General features: G+C 38.8%; 1 protein-coding gene across 8 annotated transcripts in view; it reads left to right on the top strand.

The window, feature by feature from the left end:
* The window catches only part of LOC136852596 (NAD(P) transhydrogenase, mitochondrial-like), a 65,027-nt gene extending 46,502 nt beyond the window's left edge, over nt 1–18,525 (top strand). For 7 of the 8 annotated variants that reach the window (XM_067127464.1, XM_067127470.1, XM_067127463.1 and 4 more), the window contains exons 7-18: nt 626–781; nt 2,726–3,149; nt 3,550–3,711; nt 4,044–4,197; nt 4,369–4,567; nt 9,565–9,731; nt 10,179–10,316; nt 10,572–10,792; nt 15,023–15,174; nt 16,451–16,610; nt 16,739–17,055; nt 17,865–18,525. In XM_067127464.1, the coding sequence (XP_066983565.1) occupies nt 626–781; nt 2,726–3,149; nt 3,550–3,711; nt 4,044–4,197; nt 4,369–4,567; nt 9,565–9,731; nt 10,179–10,316; nt 10,572–10,792; nt 15,023–15,174; nt 16,451–16,610; nt 16,739–17,055; nt 17,865–18,011 (2,397 nt within the window). In that variant the 3' untranslated portion in view covers nt 18,012–18,525. Of the gene's footprint in view, nt 1–625; nt 782–2,725; nt 3,150–3,549; nt 3,712–4,043; nt 4,198–4,368; nt 4,568–9,564; nt 9,732–10,178; nt 10,317–10,571; nt 10,793–15,022; nt 16,190–16,270; nt 16,611–16,738; nt 17,056–17,864 lie in introns of all 8 variants that reach the window. The other variant, XR_010857192.1, reaches the window with a different exon arrangement.
* The last annotated feature ends 4,012 nt before the right edge of the window (nt 18,526–22,537 follow it).

The raw sequence follows: 22,537 nt of genomic DNA, 5'->3' as shown, positions 1-22,537 counted from the left end.
GCAGAACCCTGTCACTTATGTTGTATGCTGTCTCAAAACTGGTCTTTACAGGTGGTGCAAACAAGAACTTTTAACCCAATGTAAAATCTGCATGAATATATATTTGAAACTAAAAGGCTTTGAAATACTTATCTCAGAGTATGTGGAAAAAAAATTGAGTGTCAATTCTTCAGAGCTCAGAATTTGATTTAGGGGACTCTATAAAATATTTATAATTGATCAGTCCTCTTAAAGATCAATTTCTTCACCAACTGGTCATGTTGCTAGTAAGACTAGTAGTGAAATACTATACAGTAATACATTTAGGTTCATGGATCGATGAAGTTTTTTCCACTTTAGTAACCTTACTGTAGTTAAAGAATTTTTCTTTTGCAGACCATAAATTGAAATTTTTGTGATGCACAATTCTAAATTATTTAAGGAATCCCAGAGTACTGGTTACCAAAAAATATGTACATCAGATTCAGTAATTTTTTGCATGGGACAGTTATTATCAATGTGAAGTGAGCTTTTTCTTTTTAGATGATCAGATTTAATAGGATATTGTTTGAAATGCTGTGTAACATATTTACTTTAAAATGAATTTGTTTTTTGAAATATAACAAAGTAATTTTTCGTTTTTCAGGAATCTGGTGAAGGTACTGGTGGTTACGCAAAAGAAATGTCAAAGGAATTTATTGAGGCAGAGATGGCTCTATTTGCCAAGCAGGCCAAGGAAGTTGATATTATCGTCTCAACTGCTCTCATCCCTGGGAAGAAAGCACCAGTGCTGATTAAGAAGGTACCGTATAATTAAATTAATTCTCTCTCTCTTTATAAATCCTGTTTCACCATAAACTGAAAATGAATGGAATATTTTCTTTTGTCATATGAATACTCATTTCCACTCTATAGAATATATAAAACATGTAAATTGCGCTATGCTAATTTTAATAAATCTCATAATGAGTTCATCATTTACAAGTTTATATTTAAGAAATGGAATTGATGCAAATAGAATAGCATCATCTGCACAAGCAACAAGCTTGCTTTCAGTGTCAGACTACCTATGTATATATACAATATATATCAGTACTGTATATATTAATTGGCCAAGAACAATACCTTGAGGAGCACCAAAGATTACATTCCTGTATATTCATTATAATATCCATCAACTAATACTATTAGCAGTATAATGTCACAGTAAAGAATTCAGCAGTAATACAAAGAAGTGCTCCCCCAACTCCCATTTGTCTAAGTTGAAAAACCATATGTTCATTATTAACATTGTCAAAAGCAGCAAAGGCAGCACTGAAGTCAAGACCATTCACACGAACTTCATGAACAGAGTCCAGGGATTTGTGCACAGCACTGGAAAATGAAAGCATTATATCACAAGCATCCAGACCCATGCAAAAGCCAAAGTTCAAACTAGGAAACAGTTGATTAATATTAGGGTTGGCATTCAGATGTTTTACTAACAGGTGTTCAGAAACATATAATGTGGGATTTATAGTTTGCCAGTAATTGATTGGATAAAAGCTGCCACCTCCAAATTTAGCTAAAGGAGCAATATCATCATATCCAACATATTCAAAAAGAACCCTTTACATTTTTGTTTAACTTATATAACAAGAAGTTTAGGAGCTAAATAACCAACAGTTAATAGACAAATAACATTTTGGTCTAAACTTCCTTGAGCATTAATGTCAAGTGAAAGATTTTTCATTCCTTTAGGACTAAAAACCTAACTAGTATTTAGCTTCAGGAAAACAGGAATGATGTATAATGTAATGAGTTTCTCACTGCTCTGCATACTGTCAAACACATAAGCCACAAGGGCTGCTTTTTCCTTTAGACAGCTCTTAGTTTGGTATGATACAGTATTACATACCACATCAGCTCTGTTCCTTCTCTAAAGATGATGAGCATCCTATAACATGTTTGCAGTTGTCTTTGCGCTAGACTTTGTTTTTAAAACAATGTTTCCACAAGAAGGAATTTGCCTATCAGTTATTTGGACAAAAAGGAACAATGTGTTCTTCATCATTCATTTACAAATGTGACCAAATTTGAAGGGAAAGATCACTTGAAATTCCATTCCAGTCTTCTGTAGATTATATATGTATTGTACAAGAAGACAGATAAAGCCCACGCAGTTTTAATTATTAAAAGGAAGTAAAGCATGATCTGAAATCTCAGTTGGATGACTAGCAATGGTGGCTTTATAGCCATTGGAATAAGTGGATAACAGATGTAAGCAATTACCAGACTTTGGCATGTCCACATTTTTAATTTGCTTGCAGCCTGATTCAGAAGTAGAGACAAGGGCTCTGAGGCCAAGGCAGTCTGTAGGAGAAATGGTTGCCAACCGTATAAGAATTACTCTAACTCGGTGGTCTGGTTAAAGCATTTGATAATAAATAGAAACAAAATTCACCTGCTCATTATAGTGAATATTGAATTTGCCAATAAACACACGTATCATCTTTCTGTATCTTAGCCAAGATGATGAGAAGACAGTCAAAAAAGTATCACCAAATTCTGGGTTGTTTTATATGTGTAAAAATTATTTCTTCATTAAGAATAACTGTTACATAGTTTAGCCTGACAACTGATATTAATACAGTATTATACGTAAAGTGTATAGTTTTGTAGATCACATTTTGGGATATTAAGTGTGGTTATGATGGTTGATTATAACTTAAATTAGTATCTAATTATGTAAATTTTATATTTTCAGGAACACATTGATCTCATGAAGCCTGGTTCAGTTGTTGTTGATCTTGCAGCTGAAGCTGGTGGTAACATTGAGACCACAGTACCTGGTGAAATATCAGTTTACAATAATGTGACTCACGTTGGCCTCACAGACTTGCCATCTCGCCTTCCCACTCAGGCTTCATTTTTGTACGGAAATAATATTTCTAAATTCTTGATGTCAATTGGAGAGAAAGACCATTTCCATATTAATCTAGAGGATGAAGTGGTTAGAGGATCCATCATTCTTCAAAATGGCAAGTTGCTTTGGCCTCCACCCCCTGTTGAACCTTCACCAGTAGCTGCAGCACCTGCAGCAGCAGCAGCAGCAGCAGCTGTAAAGGAACCTCCTCCACCACCAAATTATTTCAATATTACAATGAAAGATGCTCTTATGTACACCTCAGGTAAGAACCAAGAATATTTTCCAGATTGTAACACTATTAGTTGTAGTTGTAAACTGATGGTTGAACTTAAGTGTCTAGTAAATAAGATTCATTTCATAAAGCAGGATCTTAAAGTATATTGAGTGCAAAAACTTGCCTGCATGATAATTTTGATTAATTTCTTCAAATTCTCATCAGGAGCACTATTTTGATGCTTGCATATTTAGATTAGTGGTAAATATTTCAATGCTATTTACATACATGTATAATAACTTAACATGATGCTTGTGGTAACATATTTTCAGTTTTATTTCAACACAAGAAAGATAAAAGATGGCTGTCACTTACTCAACCCCCATCGTTGCATAAGAATTTTTTTTTTTTTTTTTTTTTTAATATATTTTTTTTATGCAATTTACAGGGTTGGGTACCCTTGTGTCTCTGGGTATGGGCTCTCCCAATGCTGCTATGACACAGATGATGACGACATTTGCTCTCAGTGTCATCGTTGGTTATCACACTGTTTGGTCGGTCACTCCAGCTCTTCACTCTCCACTTATGTCTGTCACAAATGCTATTTCTGGTAAGTTTCTTTGCATTTATTTTTCCTTGTATTGTTAGGCAATTTAGTAAGGTCATGAAAAATTGTTCACATGACTTTTGCAAAAGAATTTTATTCCTAAAGTTGCATTCCAGAAATGTAAATGCTTTCAGTTTATGATAAATGTCTAGCATGTCAAGTATGTTTCTACTCACTGTAATTTTATTCATCCGGTATTAGATTGAAGCTTTCTTTTCTAAAATTAACACTGTTGTATTTTTCATGGTATTTTGTTTTTTGGAGTTAAACTTGATGTAGCATACCTGTTTATTTTCTAGTTGAAGTAAATTGAAAGTGTTTTAATTATCTACTAGGTATAACTGCTGTTGGTGGTCTACTGTTAATGGGTGGTGGCCTTTACCCAACCAATGTTATTGAAGGCCTTGCAGCATCAGCTGCTTTCATCTCCTTCATCAACATCTTTGGTGGTTTCATTGTCACCCAAAGAATGTTGGACATGTTCAAGAGGTTGGGTGGCATTCTTAAGTCTTATACAGTATAGAAAATTTATCATGCATTTGTTATGAACATTTTTAAAGATACTCATAGTTATCTCTAACATTTGTCATAAGTTGTAATTGAAGAGATTGGCTTAGGATATGAGAAATTTTTAATGATTGAAGCTTTTTCTTGTTACAGACCAACAGATCCCCCTGAATATAACTACTTGTATGGCATCCCAGCAACCGCCTTCATTGGTGGTTATGCTGCCACTGCTATGTCTGGCTATCCTGAGAGTCACCAGATGGCTTACCTCGCTGCTTCCCTCTGCTGTGTGGGTGCCTTGGCTGGGCTTTCTAACCAGAAGACCTGCAGACTTGGCAATACTTTAGGCATGGTAATGAAAATTTGCACTTTTATGGCTTATTCAGAAATACAGTACAGTTTAGGTTAGTGGTTTAACCCTTTAGGGATGGGCTAAATACATATTAAACACACCCCCAGACTGGGCAGACTTTAAGGTTGGCCAATTTAAGAAAAAAACATCAATGGAAAGAGGGAAATATGCCGATGCCCGTGGTGCAAGAAAAAAAATTTAAAAACATTTTTCCCTACCTTCCACAGGAAGTTGAAAGTGACTATTTACAACCCTTTGTCTGGTCTGTTTTACAAGATTTAAAAATATGCTAATTTGACCAAGTTATGCATGTTTTTTTCTAATAATTTATTTGATTTTGTAAAATTATAATTACAGCTCACACAATATCATAATAGATAAGAACTAAAATCAATAACAAATTGTGAGTATATTTTTTGTAAAATATTTACAAGATTTACTGAGATTGGGAGATGAAGTAACTTTTTGTGAGGTATGCATGTTTTTCTAATATTTCTTTGCACTTTTCTTTGCAAAATTACAGTTATAGCTAACATACTATCATAAAAGATCAGAGCTAAAACCAGCAGCAATCCTTGGGTATATTTTTGAGCACATAAATAAAAAGATATCCTGGAGCTGCAGAGAGGCAGTACATTCCCCTCTGATATCTCAAGGCATACCGATCGATGTCTCCCCTGTGCTGGGGTATTATAGTTACCATAAGTCACTTATGGTGGTGCCTGTCCATCAAGGGTTAAGCTATCATTTAACAGTTGGTTTTGAAGTTGTCCTCTTCTAAAGGCTTGATGTCTGTAGGAAAATGCTAAAGTGATAGCCTCCGCAGTTAACCAGCTAATATATACAAACAGGTGGAAGTGGGTAGACAAAATTTTAAACTCATGCCTATACCAACCCATATTAACACACTTGAAAGTAGGTTACTGCCTGTATTACCATTGTCTAGTTACTCTAGTACATCTTTGATATATTTTTTTTTAGTCATATGGTCAGTAAGAAGCCATTGCAAAAGTTCACCAGTAATCTGACTTGGCAATAAAGAGAAGGATGAACTTGAGTGCACGGTATCTCAAATCATATCTTTTTTAAAGCAATATCAAAAGGACATAATTTTTTATATAAGTAACTTATCAAGTAATTACATTGCTATTAGTGCCTACTTTTGCAGCAGCTTAAGTTTTTTAAATTTCTCTGTAGCACTCCATTGTTTTGGTGTAGGTAACTGACCCCGCCCACTTTCGAGAAAGAATAGGTACAACCCAGCTCAGGAGCTCAATTTGTTCCTGCCGCTCAGCGACTGAACATTGGTTGTTGGGTAGCTTTTGTTTTGGTTTGATTTCACTGGTTGGTTGCAGATCATATATGTATTGGATGGTGACGATAGACATGGAGGACGTATACTTTCACATTCCAGATCGTCCGGAATCCAGGAAGTACTTAAGGTTCGTATTCCAGGGCAGGGTCTTCCAATTCCGGGCTCTGTGCTTCGGCCTCTCCACAACCCCATGGGTCTTCACCCTTTAGCAAAGTGGCTCTATCTGAAGGGCATCAATGTATTCCTTCATCACGAGGACTGGCTCCTACATTCTCCTTCAAGAGCTCGCTGCACGGAGGACTTACAGAAGAAAATCCTCCTCACCCAGGATCTGGGCCTCTTAATCAACTTTCCCAATTCCCAATTAGTTCCAACTCGGTTGATTCTATATTTAGGGATGACGATCAATTCTCAGAGTTTGCAGGCTGTTCCATCGCAAAGAAGAATTTAGTCCTGTCTTCAAACGTTACAGAAATTCCTTGCTGTCCCTTCCTGCTCAGCCAACGAGTGGATGAGCCTCCTAGGCACCCTCTCTTCCATAGAGAAGTTCATGCCTTTAGGGAGACTTCACACAAGACCCTTACAGTTCTTCTTAAAGGCCAGTTGGCACAGGAAGACCCTCCCCCCCGGGCTCATTTGTCCTCCCCATCACTCCCAAAATCAAGGAGGACCTTCGATGGTAGCTAGTAGAAGGGAGATTCTCAGTTGGGAAATCATTACATGTATTGAACCCAAGCCTAACCTTATTCTCAGATGCTTCAGATCTGGGTTGGGGTGCTCATCTGCAGGATTTGGAAGTTGCAGGGATATGGTCGCAAGAAGAAAGGAAGCTCCACATCAGTGTGAGTGAGAGAGCTGAAAGCAGTGCACTTGGCCCTCCAGCATTTTGTTTCAGTGACGTGCAACAAGGTCACAGTATGCTCAGACAACGTAGCACCGTTGGCCTACATCAAGACTCAGGGAGGCATGCGCACTTTCTCTCTTTGGCAGGCAGCCAAAGATCTCCTTTTGGCCCAGGACAACCTCACCCGGAATGTCATCCGCTTTATTCAGGGCAAATTGAGCGTCCTTGCGGTGTGTACCGACCTGTGGAAATGGTTGGGGAAGCCATCGATAGACCCGTTTGGGACTTCGAAGAGTCACCGTTTTCTCTTGTATTGCTCTCCAATCCCCAGACCCTCTGGCTCGGCAATGGACACAATGCCCCAGGACTGGTCCAACCTGGACATGTATGCCTTCCCACCATTCAGCATCGTGAGGGAAGTCATCAACAAGTTTCAGTCCCACAACAACTCTTTGATGACCCTCGTGGCCCCATTTGGCCGCAGAGGGAATGGTTCCCGGACCTTCTCAGACTGTTGATGGACTTCCAAAACTCCTACCACAGTGTCGAAGTCTTCTCAAGCGACCTCATTTCCATCACTTTTATCAAGTTTATCCACTCTCACTGTGACAGGCTTCAGACTGTCAGGAAGCTTGTCAGAGTGAAAGGTTTTTCAAAATCAGTTGCAAAGGCTATTGTCAACTGTAGGCGGCAATCCTCCTCCAATGTCTACCAGGCTAAGTGGTCAGTTTTCTGCGGCTGGTGTCAAAGAGGCAGCATCTCATCTTCTGAATCCACTTTAGCACAAATAGTGGACTTTTTGCTCTTCCTGAAGTCTTCCCAAGGACTAGCGACTTCAACTATCAAGGGTTATAGAGCCATGCTAAATTTGGTGTTGAGGCATAGAGGCCTGGATCTTGCTGCACGTCATGATATTAGTGACTTAATTAAATCTTTTGATACTTCGAAACAAGACAAACCGACTTCTATACCTTGGAACTTAGATGCCATACTTTGTTGGCTCTTGGGTCCTCCCTTTGAGCTCCTTCACGCCTCATCTCTGAGGGACTTAACGAGGAAGACCCACTTTTTAGTTGCTTTGGCCACAGCCAGATGAATTAGTGAATTGCAGGCCTTGGACAAGCAAGTTGGCTTTTCACAAGGGGATGCAGTCTGCATGTTCATTCTTGGGTTCATAGGCAAGAATGAAACCCTATCCAATCCCTGGCCCCATTCTTTCTCTATCAAGAACCTGACAATTATCGTTGGTCTAACAGACCAGGAGAGTGTTCTCTGTCCGGGTAGAGCCCTAATGTGTTATCTTGAGAACCCATTTTGTTCTATGTCCAAGAGCACTCTGTCCTTCTTTCTAAGAGAAGTAATCTCCGAATCCCACAGTGGTATTCAGGAAGAGGCATTACCCTTTTAAAAGTCAAAGCCCACGAAATTAGGGCAGTTGCCACTTCGCTGGCATTTAAACACAATCTGTCGCTTTCCGCAATACGTACTTCAATCTACATGTTGGAAGTGTAGGTCCGTTTTTGCCTCATTACTTACACGATGTGGAGACTACTTATGAAAACTGCAGTATGTTAGGCCGTTTTCCATGGCTGGCATGGTACTGGGTGATGAAGGATAGAAGTATATCTTCTATTTCTCTATCTCCTCGCCTTGGTTCAGGTGATCGAGTTATGGGAAGCCTGGAGTACTGTGTACCTGGAGTACCCATCAGTTGTTGTTTTTAATGGTTGCGTTTTGGTTTTATGTGATGTGTAGGTAACCAAGTTATTTGGTTGATTTTCTTATACTGCACCTAGGGCAAGGGCATTTCTTTTTTTTGTTATGATGCATTGGCAACCATCAGAGCACTCCTTGGTTACAAGGCACCCACTAAAGTAGAGGCGACCCTCAGCTTTACTGCTGCACCACTACAGGTTGAAGATGAGCGCCGACCAGAGGCAGTATCCTTCTGCTTCTGCTGTAGCTCTCACCAGGTAAGGTTACAACAAGCATTTACAAATGCTGGCTATCTGTTTCAAATTCATCTCCATTACTGAGTGTATTTGAGTAATTTTTGTCCATGTATCCCACCTCCTGTCTCTGTGGGATTCGGCAATTTATTACATGATCAGAGCCCCCCTGCCTCCCCTCTCATGGACATAAAACATGAATGAACTGAGCTCCTGTGCCAGATTCTACCTATTCTTCCCCAAAAGTGGGCGGGGTCAGTTACCTAAACCAAAACAATGGAGCGCTGCCGTGAAATTTAAAAAAACTTGAACTGCCGTGAAAGTTGGAACTAATAGCACTGTAATTACTTGGTAAGTATATATAAAATTTTATTTTATTATAAAAATGTCATTTTAGTTAAGAACAGAGTACAAGAAAATTCCAGGCAACAGTATACTGTGCAGTTTTAGATTCACAAAACTCCAAAGGAGCAAAAGCTAAATGTTTTGGTACTAATTGCAGAAATGTAGAGAACAGAGGGTAATCATTTCTATATTATGTGAACAGGTGTAGATCTAGGGAAGATATAACCATTGTAGAATTGGGGAGGCTGAGTATGGGCGGAAAAGTTCAGGTATGATTATTTGAGGATTTTTTGGGTAAGATTGAGTGTGGTCAGAGAAAGGTTATAGTGATTGTGTATGGTCTAGGATTGAACAAGAATTATACCACCATGGAGGGGGTTATTTTTCTGGATAGAACATTTCTTGGTAAAATCAAAAATATGTAAGTATTTTGTATTAATACTGATAATTAATTTAGTTCAAATGGGAAATAACTAGGTACTCTTTGTGTTTGCAATTTGCATGCTGTGTCTTGTGTAAATTGGTACGATTATGTATTTTTCAGATTGGCGTGTCAGGTGGTATTGCTTCTACTATTGGTCAGTTAGTGCCCGCCAGTCCTGTTCTCATGCAGATGGTTGCTGCAGCTGGTTTGGGCGGTGCCATTGGTACTACGATTGCCAAGAAGATTGAAATTACAGATCTTCCTCAGCTAGTGGCAGCTTTCCACAGGTTTGTTTCCTCACTTGACTGTCATTAGAAGAAAATATATGAGGTTTAGCATACAAGAAACTCAGTACCTACTGTAACTGAATGAGTTGTTGCTCTACATTGGTGAAATCTCCATTTCATTTAGTATAAAGCACATGGACTCCAATTTAAATGTTTGCCAAGAAGGAATTGCTACCTTTTATTTATATACTCATTTATCCTTCTTTGTCAGTGTCAGTAGACATTTGATGTTAAAAACAGCTTATTCTTAAGTAGGGTTTATGAATATTTTCTGTGCATTTACTTAGGTTTAATTGGTTATTTTCCAAGGTTTAATTGGTTATTTTCCAAGGTTTAATTGGTTATTTTCCATACATGTTTGTTAATTTTCATGTCATTGTACCAGGGAAAAACATGGCAAGTTTTGTAGACACAGTTAAGAAACTATCTCTCTATTTATTTCAACAGTTTAGTAGGTGCTGCTGCTGTTTTAACTTGCATAGCCACCTACCTCCATGACTTCCCACACTTTGCAACTGATCCCGCAGCCAATGCAATCAAGACTGCACTCTTCTTGGGTACATACATTGGTGGTGTTACATTCAGGTGAGACCAATTGTTTTTCTTGCATTTTAGTGATTGGTCAGTCTATTTCAGTTCTATTTGGTGAAGTGTTTTCAGGGAAGAATTTCATTTTAGCTTACATTAGTTATTTTGTATTACAGTCAGTATTAATATGATTTTTAAAATGAGTTATTTTGCAGCTCTCTATGAATTTACAGTTGATTCTAACAGTCCAGTATTATCTAAGAAAAACTTGACACATTAAAAGATGAATCCTTTCTCATTTCATTCTTACAGTGGTTCTCTGATTGCATATGGTAAACTTCAAGGAGTGTTGAATTCTGCACCTCTTCTTCTTCCTGGTCGTCATGCTCTTAATGCTGGTCTTCTGGCAGCTAATGTTGGTGCCATGGCTTACTACTTCATTGATCCTTCTTTGACCGCTGGTCTATCTATGCTTGGAGCAACAACTACCCTGTCAGCTGTCATGGGAGTAACACTTACAATGGCTATTGGTGGTATGTACTGTACTTGAACTATTTAATTTTGTAGTACAAATTTATTCTCATTGTCCAAATGATTTTTGCTTATAAGAGTTAGAAACTGGAAAATTATATACATCCGCTATCATAGTTTGAGATCCATAATAGTAGGTGTGAATACACTGTTGAGATTTACCATGCATGTAAAAGTTTGGCTGTTGATATAGGGTGATTCTTAAGATCACTGGGGTCATATCTAGGGAAGGGGCCAAGGTCACATTCCATTAGGGGGTCGGGGGGAGTCCCCCTTTTTCAGCATGGGGTAGCCTGCATAATTTCGTTAGTTTTTTCGGTAGAGGCCTGCCCTTCCACCTTAAATGTGGAATCAGCTTTTACAGTGTTTTGGTAAGTCATTATAATGAAAATGACATTTTTATGACAAAATGTTTCATTATACTTACCAAAACACTGTAACGTAAAGGCCTCCTCCTCCCCGCAGGGGGAGACGTTATCTCAGGTTTTCACTAATTGTGTATACCGAGAATGAAACTGACCTGGGTTTATGGGTATGTCTCCTGCCACGCTACCCCCACCGGCATCTGGTGGGGTTGGGTCTCCCGCCAATTGTATCAGCGTTCCAAACAAAGTTTGAAAATTTATATCTTGGACGTGTCGATTTTAAAGAGATAAAAGCTTTTACAGTGTTTTGGTAAGTATAATGAAACATCATTTTGTCATAAAAATGTCATTTTTGGGCTCAAATGACCCAGAATATTGTTTATTATGTTTTAACACAAAGTAATTTTGATCTCTGGGGCACCCCTAATTGATAAAACAAAATTTACCTTCAAAAGCATATAAATGTGATTTTTATATATACATATAATGCAAAGTATAAATTTATTATACTGTACAGAATTTAATAGCCCTAAGCAGACATATTCTTGGGAATGATACCCTGATTTACACACACAAAACAGATCATAATATAATATATCAAGAGAGATAATTTTAATTCTCCTTTATGTATGATTAAAAAAAAAACAATTTTGTAAGGCAGACACCGAGTACAGTAGTCACATTCTTGGGAATGATGCACTGATTTAAACAGAAAACATCATAATATAACATATCATGAAAAATAATGATAATTTTCCTTTATATATGATTAAAATAAAAACAAAATTACCAATTTTCTAAGGCAGACATCAAGTACAGAACAAACATGAAGGTGTCTTATAAGTATTTTGCTGCATATAGTACTTATTTCTACCATGAAGGAAACCATTCTGTAATCCCCAATAGCATGTACATTTGCATAAATCTGTGCATTTAAGATGCTTTTTTACACATGAACACATATGAGAACAAACTTTATGGCAAGTACACTTCACAAGTTCCCAGTAAACGTGAGACGCTTCGGGAACTGTCATCCATACAGGTCTGAATACTCCATCAGAATTCTTCCAGCCATATAAACAGGGGTCAGGTTCTTCCATTTTTGGGTCATGGGCCGTACCCCAAACACTTCCCTGATACACTGCTCGAAGACAGTGCTGCAGGAGAGCATTTTGAGTTTGAGGAATGTACTCAATGTTTTAAATTCTTTCACAAAACATAATGCAGCAGAAGTCATTGATAGGTCTAGATTTTCCTCCATATATTCTAGCAAAAAACTTCTTGAGTTCCTTGAAAATAGCTGAATCCTCACTGAACGTCTGGAAGGGTTGTTGCACAAGATCACAGAAAACTTTGGTCAGTTCTGGTGAAGAACTTTTCCATGCCTTAAAACAAATTGCTTTTGATTGTGTCACAGCCTGTCATTGTGACAAATAGAGGGAGTGCAACTGATCGGGTAGGACCTAGTGTATTTGTCATTGAGCCAATATCTAGAATTCTTCTGTTTTTCCCACTTCCATAAAGCACATGAATTTGGCAGTCTTCGCTGATTCCATGGAATCGACCATAGTGGCCAGTTAAGATCACCACAACAGCAGAATCTGACGTCTTTACAATAATAGAGGTGCATGAAGACTTCAGTGCATTGAGAATATGTACAACAATTCTGGTGTCAGCTTCTTCCTGTCTGAATTCACCATCCATTTCTTTGGTCTTGTTCTTACTGTCCCGTAAAAACTCACCCCAGTTCTTAGGGATCAGAGTCTGGGAGAAACTTTTAACCTTGACCCCTTACCTCTGTCACTGCGAATTTGTTCCTCGATTGAATGTTTCCGGTAACAGTCCCAAACAACATACACTCGGCAAGCTTTGCGCAATTCCATTTGAATGAGTTTGAGCATTTGGTTTAAACCATAATCCTGGAAGGTGTGAATTCCACGAGGAGTGAGAGAATGAATGTGGGCCCCTCCATCATGAATAATTGCATCATACCGATACAAAGAATTGGATTCATCTTCATCATCACATGCTTCATTAAGGATGCAGTCCACAATGGCTGAATTATTTGAGTGGTACATTTTCTCCTCGCTGTAGGCCATTGAAGGTGGAAAGCAATGCGCTTCATGAGCAAAATAGGTTTCAAGGTCTCCTCCTCGTTTGTTTGAGGCAATATACATTCTGCTGAAGAGGGATGCACTAGGACTGAAGAATTGCAGTTTCTTTGACTGAGGTTTCCGACATGTTTTGATTTTAAAGATGAGAATATTGTTCTCTTTTATGGGATGATCCACTGGCACAGTCCTCTCAACAATTACTTTTTGAACAAATTCACTGTATTGCTTTTGTCCAATCTTTTCCTGACTCTCTGCTGATTCGAGCAGCTGGTGATGAGGCAGAAGGAGTCGTTATGATGGATTCTGGTATAAAACTGGATTTTGTGCCTCTCTGAATAAGGCGGTCAAGACGGTCCCTTCGGATCTCCCTTCTGCAGTTCTTATGCCACTTTGCTTGATTTTGGACTAACTCTTCAACAGTTGGGTCAGTCGTTAAGTTCAACGGATACCCAGCATCCCGAAAAGTATCAACCATTGCTACAAAATTTGCATAGGTCTCATGTTTGTTGACCAAACCTTTGTTTCCTGAGGGACAGACCAAGTCCTCCTTGGCTACTGTTGACATATACATTTCAACCAGTCCATTATGTGACGTTAGACAACTGGAACTGTAGACAAAGAAAAAAATCATTGTAATATTATGAAAAGGGATTGAAAGTCCTAATGATATCTCCTATATTTGCTGTAAGCTATGACTGTATATATATCAGAGGTTCCCAACATTTTCGCTACCAAGGACCCCTTTCATTTAAATGGGTTTCCCTACGGACCACCTGTATGTAACTACAATATCTTTTTCTCTCGTGCTTATTGTTGTGTTTATATACATACACACGTGTGTGTGTATAATGGAAGTTGATATGAAAAGAAAAAGCATGATGAAGGAAAATGATACATGAAATTTTCAATTTGACCTACAGACCCGAGGTTGGGAGTCACTTGTATACATTAGTTAGCAAAAAAGAATAAAATACCTTCTTGTCACCTTATTTTGAGACATTTGAGCCCAAAATCAGTACTCTACTTCAAAAAATAGTGGAATTACAAAGGCTACCCCATACTGGAAAAGTGGGTGCTCCCCCACCCCCTAATGGAAGGTGACCTTGGCCCCTCCCCTAGATATGACCCAAGTGGTCTTAAGAATCACCCTATATCAACAGCCAAACTTTTACAAGCATGGTAAATCTCAATGAAAAATACTTAATAATTCACACCTACTATAAGATGTCTCCAGAAGTTATTGTTTGGTTTAATTGAAAACTGTATGAGCAAAGAGGTGATTGGTTGGCTATTGAAATGTAATTGCAAAATAAGAAATTTAACCGATTGCTTTGGCTCATTAGTGTATTTTTTATGAGACTTAAACTGAAGTTTTCCAGAAATTTCTGATGTGCTCTGGACACTGCAAAATTATAGCTAAAATTATCAAATACCCTATAATACAGTGAATGATGATAAATGTGTTAACGTTCTGCAGTACTTATCCCCCCTTTCTCTCTCTCTCTCTCTCTCTCTCTCAAAAAAATAACCATAATTTGTTACGAGGGTAGGTTAAAATGTCTTTCTTTTCATTTCAATTTTATAATTGTACACAGAGGTGAAAGGTCTCCATCGCTAGAAATTCACAGATGACTGTAATCTCGTAAATTTTCTCAGTCAACAGAAGGCAGAGAGATTATTTCTATTCTGATCTGAGCGTATTTAAGTCAGCAGTATTGTTTAGGAAGGTAACAGACATTCTCATTATCTTCAGGTGCCGACATGCCTGTTGTTATTACTGTGCTCAACAGTTACTCAGGATGGGCATTGTGTGCAGAAGGCTTCATGTTGAATAACAATCTCATGACAGTTGTTGGTGCACTCATTGGATCATCTGGTGCCATCTTGTCATACATCATGTGCAAGGTACAGTATGTGAAGTTTATAAGATTTAGAAGCCTACTCATCAAGCTTTTGACAGATTTTATAATATTCCATATTAACCGTAACAATACTCTTGATAAATTGTTTTTATTGCTGTTTTTCATATTTTAAAATTGTGAAAATAGACAAGTAATACATTTTGTATGATACAGAAAAATTAATGTTAAACTGCTATCTTGTCCCAAGTCTAGGTGTACATAGGTCATTGGTGGCTTTTATGTGTTTGTTCCTTTGTACTTACGTTTATGTTTTAGCTAATTTCATTAAAATTATTAACCATACTTCTTGAATTTTTTTACTGATCTTTTTCTATCTACTATTTACTTTGTGACAGGTTACTGTTGGTTGGTCACATTTAAAGTGTGCTGCTCCTGATTTCTAAGCAGCCGTAGAAAATATGTTCTTCACCTGAAATCTCTTAATGAGATTTTTGGTGCAGAAGCTTTATTTAAACTCCTTATGGCTTTTTTAAAAGAATTTGGTATTTTTAACATTTAAATAATTTATTTACGCATAATTTTTTGGTTGTGTGAATATGCATAATGTTGATGTGTTAGTGTGTGCTTGTGTGTGTGAGTTCCATGATGGCACAGAATGACCTTCCCAGCCCCAGTACTGGGCCTTGTGGTCTAGTTTTTATACAGTGAGTCATTCCTTTCCTTCTGGGCATAATATTCTGTGTTAATAGTTGTTACCTAGGAAAGTACTGAATCCCTTTTTGACCAGCCCAGATAGTACAACCCGTCACCTTACCAGGTCTCGGTTCCTTTCATGACTGCTTGTTAGTGCTCTCAACTTTTGGATATTATGCATCTTCACTCAAAAAAAGATCTTATGGTCCACAGGCCCCTACAGGCCCCGGTTAAATTATTTATGCAGCGAAACCTTCTCACTTAATAGTTATTCATGCTGTTGTGAAATAATAGTTTTGTTATGAAACAATTTATTTTTTCATACACAAACCCATATCCTCATAGGGCGTTTCCTGTTGCAGCTGGTTCAGACAAAGTTAGTTAGTTATAAATGATTTGTTTAACCAGACCTCTGAACTCTTTTAGGGTTCTTCTCGGGCTGGGAGGTTCAGACAAAGCATGGAATGATTGCCACCAGAGGTGTTTTGGAACCTGGGTGCTTTCTTAGTCACATGAAGAGTGAAGACTTGTGTGGAGTGCCTGGAGAACTGCACTTATTCACAATTAGGCTATTGTTAAATACTGGGCTTGTATATGAAAAAACCCAATTTTTTTTCTTTTTACAGGCCATGAACAGATCATTGCCAAATGTGATTCTTGGTGGATTTGGTACATCTTCTACTGGCGGTGGAAAGCCCATGGAAATTACTGGCACTCACACTGAGGCAAATGTTGAGCAGACTGTTGAAATGATGGCTAATGCAAAGAACATCATCATTGTGCCTGGTGAGTTGAGTTTATCATGGACCAAATAATTATGATGTGCTTGAGACAATATTAACAAAATCCATGTGTTAAGGGGGCTAAAACTTACTGTTTCTTTCAGTAATGAGATTTAAATATTTTTCTTTAAGGTTATGGTTTGTGTGTGGCCAAAGCTCAGTACCCAATTGCTGAAATGGTAGATTTGCTAAAGAAGAAGGGAAAGAATGTAAGATTCGGTATTCACCCTGTGGCTGGACGTATGCCAGGTCAGCTCAATGTATTGTTAGCTGAAGCTGGAGTCCCATATGATATTGTACTGGAAATGGATGAGATTAATGATGACTTCCCTGAAACTGACTTGGTATTGGTCATTGGTGCCAACGACACTGTGAACTCAGCTGCTGAAGATGACCCTAACTCTATAATTGCTGGTATGCCTGTACTTCGCGTCTGGCTTTCAAATCAAGTAAGTCATTTATAAGTTTTTTTATGGTTCATATTAATCAAATGATGAAAAGGAACTTAACTGTGTATAGGGCTGGGAATCAAAGACTTTAGTCATAGGTTGGTGTGATATCCAAGCTAAAAAAAATTTGTATTTATGGAAAAAATGTACAGTACCACATAAGAACCGAGATATAGATATCAATGGCAAATACTTCATAGAAGTTCTGCTTTGAGGAAGAAGTCCTCAGATTCTTTGAAAATCCAGGTGTGAAACATTTGATATTGTACATTGTAATCTCTGTAGATGTAGTAAGCTTTTAAAAAAATAGCTTAAATTTTGAGATTGTGTTGGCATAGATTTTAGTCCTTTTTACTTCAAAAGCCTTCCATTTAAGGATTATTATACTTACATTCATTGTGTGTACACCCTCTCCCTTAGTTATGAAAAAAAAAAAAAAAAAAACTGTGCTCTGCTTATAGACAAGCTACAAAAGGCATGTTAGCATGGCCAGCTTATATGCTAACCAGGTTTCTCTCTTTTTCTTGTTCTCACATCTGTAACTAAGATGTGGTAGAAAGTCATGATAAACTGTATGGGAATACAAAAGATAGGAAGAGTATGCTTTTGCACATTCACTTTAGGGAGAAAGCTATCATGATGATGATGTGTAGTTGATGACTTGATGAACTTTAATTTATGCAGGCAGGTTATGTAAGATTAATTAATTGATGCAGACAGGCTATATATTATACTCTATAAGAATCCTAACGTTCATATCTACATTTGCCTTTGTAGTGTTCACGTTCTTGAATTTTGAAATCTTTCAGGTCATTGTAATGAAACGTTCCCTTGGTGTTGGCTATGCTGCTGTTGACAACCCCATCTTCTTCAAGCCTAACACAAACATGCTTTTGGGTGATGCCAAGAAGACCTGCGATGCACTTCTCACAAAGTTGAAAGAACATTATGAGTAAGCCAGGGAAACTCGCTACTAAGCTAGGCAACATGTTGGCACCCTTATTTACGAAGACAACAAAATTTGGTGAATCTCTGGAGACCTTAATTTGACTTGTGTCTAATCCCTTGATCATTTGCATTTTTGTCCAGTTAAAAAGTCACAAAAACTGTGAAATTCATTGGGGAATTTGAAAGAGATCAAGAAAGTGTGTTCGTATCACAGATATAGTACAGTAGTGTACATATATTTTATTTATGAATATGATGGAAGATTTTGCCTTATAAAATGGGAAAAGGGGTGAATAGTTTATGTAAAATACCTTAAATTTTGTTGCCATACTGTATAAAGGCTGTAATATAATTTTTTCTAAAAAATGGTGAAAATTTCAGGTTTGTCAGCTAAAAGTAGTGAGTGAAGAGCATATGATAATGGCAAAAATGATGCATGATGTACATGTGTCAAATGTATGAATGTTTTATTGTCCTGTGTTGTGAAAGATGCTATTTTAGTTGATAAATAATTAAAATTCATTTGTACATTTTCTTATCCTCCCTGGGATTCTTTCGTGTGTGAATAAAAGTAATGAATTAGTTGAAACATCCAGTTTCTATACAGTATCAAATGAATAAGATTACTGTGGGAGTTCCATGTGCATGTGATGAAAAGATTACCAGATAAAATGAGCCTTTTTATGACATTAACTCTTTAAAGTTTAGATAAAATGCCAAGCTTTTCACAAACTTCAAAATCCATCTGAAAGGCTTGCCATCAGACAAGAATGAAAACTAAAAACAAAATATTCAATTGAAAAAACAGAATTTGGAAATTTATTAGAGAGGTAACAAATAGCACATCATAAAAATGTAAACAACAGAGGAAAAAATCTGCCAGATAACTGAAACTGGAATAATTGTTTAGTGCGATCATGACCCATCAATAACCAGTAACATGCATCTGGAGACACTCAATTGAGCAGTATTTCCCTACCAGGCCATGTGGAATGCTTAAAAAGATGACCACTCCAAAAGAAAAAAAATGCAGTAAATTCTGCAAGTTTCCTTCATTCGTTAGTTGACTGATTTGCGGGGTTAACTTTGGGTATTCCCGTGGGCGAGTTGCCATTTTAGTGTTTTCCGACGCTAAATCTAAATTTGCTCTCTCTATCTGGGGTATAAAAACATTTAGTGGGTTCTTGAGACAACACTCGACCAGTTAATATAATGGAAAAAATGCAAAAATTGGCCGTAATTTGATGCAACGATAAATTAAACCCTAGGTGCTACTATACTAAAACAAAATGAGCGCTTGAGTGGGGGCTGTTTGGGTCCTCCCCACGTGTGTAATCTCTGCAAAATATCAAATCTGTAACAACAACAAAGAGATAACATTTCTCCCCTTATAGATATCAAATATCTTTTTCATTACGCAAAATTTTAAGTCAATTACATAGGTTCACGACTGATAAAGTTTTTTATGTAATAACAAAAAACATAATCAGATATCCTACCAACATGGCACCTAATTTTGGCGCTGTTGCCAATATTTCAAACAGCTCCACATCCGTTTAAATCCACGGATAAGTAGCTTGTCTCCGGGTCCAGGGATGCCCTTTCAGTGGTCATGCTATGTTTGGAGGCATTTCCTCATTCTACAAATATCTTGACTTCTTAATATCATAGGTAAAGAATAAATTGGTTAGCAACGAAATATGAAATAAAGCGTAACATAGAGTAGGTTGGACGACTGAGAAAATAAACAATATTATACAAACAAATCATTCCCTCTCTCTCTCTTTGTTGGAAGAACAAAAACATCATACGCCACATCACCATTTTACAAAGTAATCAAGATATCTCTCATGTCCTCATTAACATTAAATATCAACAGAGAGAGAGAGTTGTTGTTGTTTTTAGATTAAGGTGGCCTTGTGCCAGCACGGGATCTTAGAGAGAGGGCCAATTTATTATACAAACAGCTTACCCCTGCAGTTACTTAGATGTAAGAACTGTATGATGTTTCTTGTCTAGACGAAAATGTTAAATATTTATAAATGAGCTATACATAGAACGGTAAATCTCTGAAAAAAAATATGAAAAATATGTTATCGTTCATAGGTTGTGGGGAAGAAATGGACTGAAGACAAATCCTAAGCAGGGAGAAATACTCCTAAAATTATAGCCTCAGGGTTTGTCTCAAAGACATTCAAAATCTGTCCACACACGTGTCAAGTTGTTTTGTAAAATTGGCAACAGGGCAGATCTTTAAACGCCACGCCAGCAAGGTCTCTTCGTGGTGGAGCAACTTTAAAATGTAAGCTCCTAAGTTTGCGATCCCGTAGGGAGTTAGTGCCGTCAGTGCATTCATGCAGTGCACTGTAGGCATTACTTAAGGTTCTTTGCGGCGTGCCTTTGGCCCCTAGCTGCAATCCTTTTCATTCCTTTTACTGCACCTCCTTTTCATATTCTCTTTCTTCCATCTTACTTTCCACCCTCTCCTAACAAATGATTCATGGTGCAATTGCGAGGTTTTCCTCCTGTTACACCTTTCAAACCTTTTACTGTCAATTTCCGTTTCAACGCTGAATGGCCTCATAGTGCTTGGTCTTTGGCCTAAATTCTATCAAAGAGTATAGAGAAGTATAAAAAGTGGACAGTCGCGAGTGTCCTCATGGGAAAATTGTAAGCACGGGACCGGTGGCATCATCAGACGGTGAACCCGTAAACCGTGATAGCATTTGTTTGTGCTGGCATACACCACACTAATGTTTAAGACGAATATTAGCACTTTTGTGGGTTGTAACACTATCTTCTGATCTTTTATTATTATTTATATAGCACTGCACTAATCTGGAGGGATTATTTAAATATTCTATAGGAAAAAAATTAGTAGGCTAAATGCGTGTAAAGTCCCCGCTCAATGTGTTCTCTGTAGAGAACACTCCGTTTTCTGTGGTGCCTTCACATCGACCTAAGGTCGATCAGAATATATATTTATCTCCATAATTGTAAATTATATATATGTTGTCTTCCTAAACAATCATGCTTTATGTACAAGTAACGATTTATTTATGTTATGTGTCAGACATTATTGATCACTATGTTTTCTGTATGAACCTGTCCTGTTTTTGTAAGAAATTAGTTTGACCTTAGGTCACCTGTAAATCTTTGTACCAGCAGTCTCTGTGAACTACGCAGATGTCCGCATCCCACTTTATAAGCAGCTCGCTTCATCAATAAACCAGCAGTACTTGTCTTCCTGCTCATTATTTCGCACCTCTCTCACAGTGGTGACCCCTGGAGTGGCTCCCGGAAGCCATTAATGGACCCAAACGGCGACTAAGCCTTGGCCCAATGAGCCTAATCCATGCCCCTAACGGACTAACTATGGTGCTCTAACAAAGTGTTCGGGTGTTAACCGACCCTCATTAGCAGACCCACACAGCATGCTCCCCCGGTGTGTATTGGCGCGAGTATTCCCTCACACTCCAAATGAGAGTGCAAAATGAGCACGGATGCAGATATTCCCAACCACGTACAAATTACCGTGAACCTCTCAGAGGCAGACACCTCCCTCTCGCAACCCCTTCCCACGTGCACCTCTACACTGGTACTGCCGCCCCACACGATGACCCCCCTGACGGACCAACCAAAGACGGCCCTTAACATAAGGCTGCTGCCATTCACCAGGGTGAACGTAGCGTCCTGGTTCTACAGGGCTGAGGGGCAATTCAGACTAGCAGGCCTAACAGATGAGGTGTTGAAGGTGGACATCGCCATTAACGCACTCCTGGAGGAGATATATAAGAAGATTGCCCCTTGGTTGATGACGACGTCGGGCCCCGCCACCTTCCAAGAACTGAAATCCACTCTTGTCGAGACCTGCTCCCTGCTGGTCTCCGAGAGAGATATCCGCGCCCTTGACCTCGCCCTCAACCCCCGGCGGGAGGGAAACCTCTTGGAAGTGTAGCACGCCCTCCAGGATCTCCTCCTCCTCCCCGAGACTGACAGCAGCGGCAGGCGCAAAGAAATCAGTCTGTCGAGGGAGATCTTCCTGTGGCAGCTACTGCTGGAGGTCCAAGGGCAGATCATGGATGCATGCACCCTGCTGGTCGAGGACCTAATCAGGTAGGCACATCAGCTGACGGACTCCACAAAGGTGGCCAAGCGGGCGACCACGCCTGCACACTCCGCCAAGTGCCTCCTGCCAGAGGACCCCACCACGGAGCCCATCAACGCCATCTAGCAGAAAAGGCCATCCCACCAGCAGAAGGGGGAGGGGCCGGGGCTTTGCTACTTACACCGGAGGTTCGGGAGAGCTGCCCAGAGGTGCGAAGCCCCTTGCCCTCTCTTCCCTTCAAAAAACGGAGAAGGCAGCGGCCAACCCCACAGGCCGCCGTGGCAGCAGCAGTAAAAACACCCAGGGGCCCCCCTCCATTAGGATTCTATGTCTGCGACGCAATCTCCGGGAGGATGATGTTGGTCGACACTGGAGCCATGCGTTCGGTGTTTCCACTTTCAGGAGAGGACCGCAGACGCCTGCAGG

This window comes from Macrobrachium rosenbergii, chromosome 25 (genome assembly GCF_040412425.1).
Source record: "Macrobrachium rosenbergii isolate ZJJX-2024 chromosome 25, ASM4041242v1, whole genome shotgun sequence".
In the NCBI taxonomy this organism is placed as follows: Eukaryota; Metazoa; Arthropoda; class Malacostraca; order Decapoda; family Palaemonidae; genus Macrobrachium; species Macrobrachium rosenbergii.
This window is presented reverse-complemented; position numbering and strand designations above follow the sequence as displayed.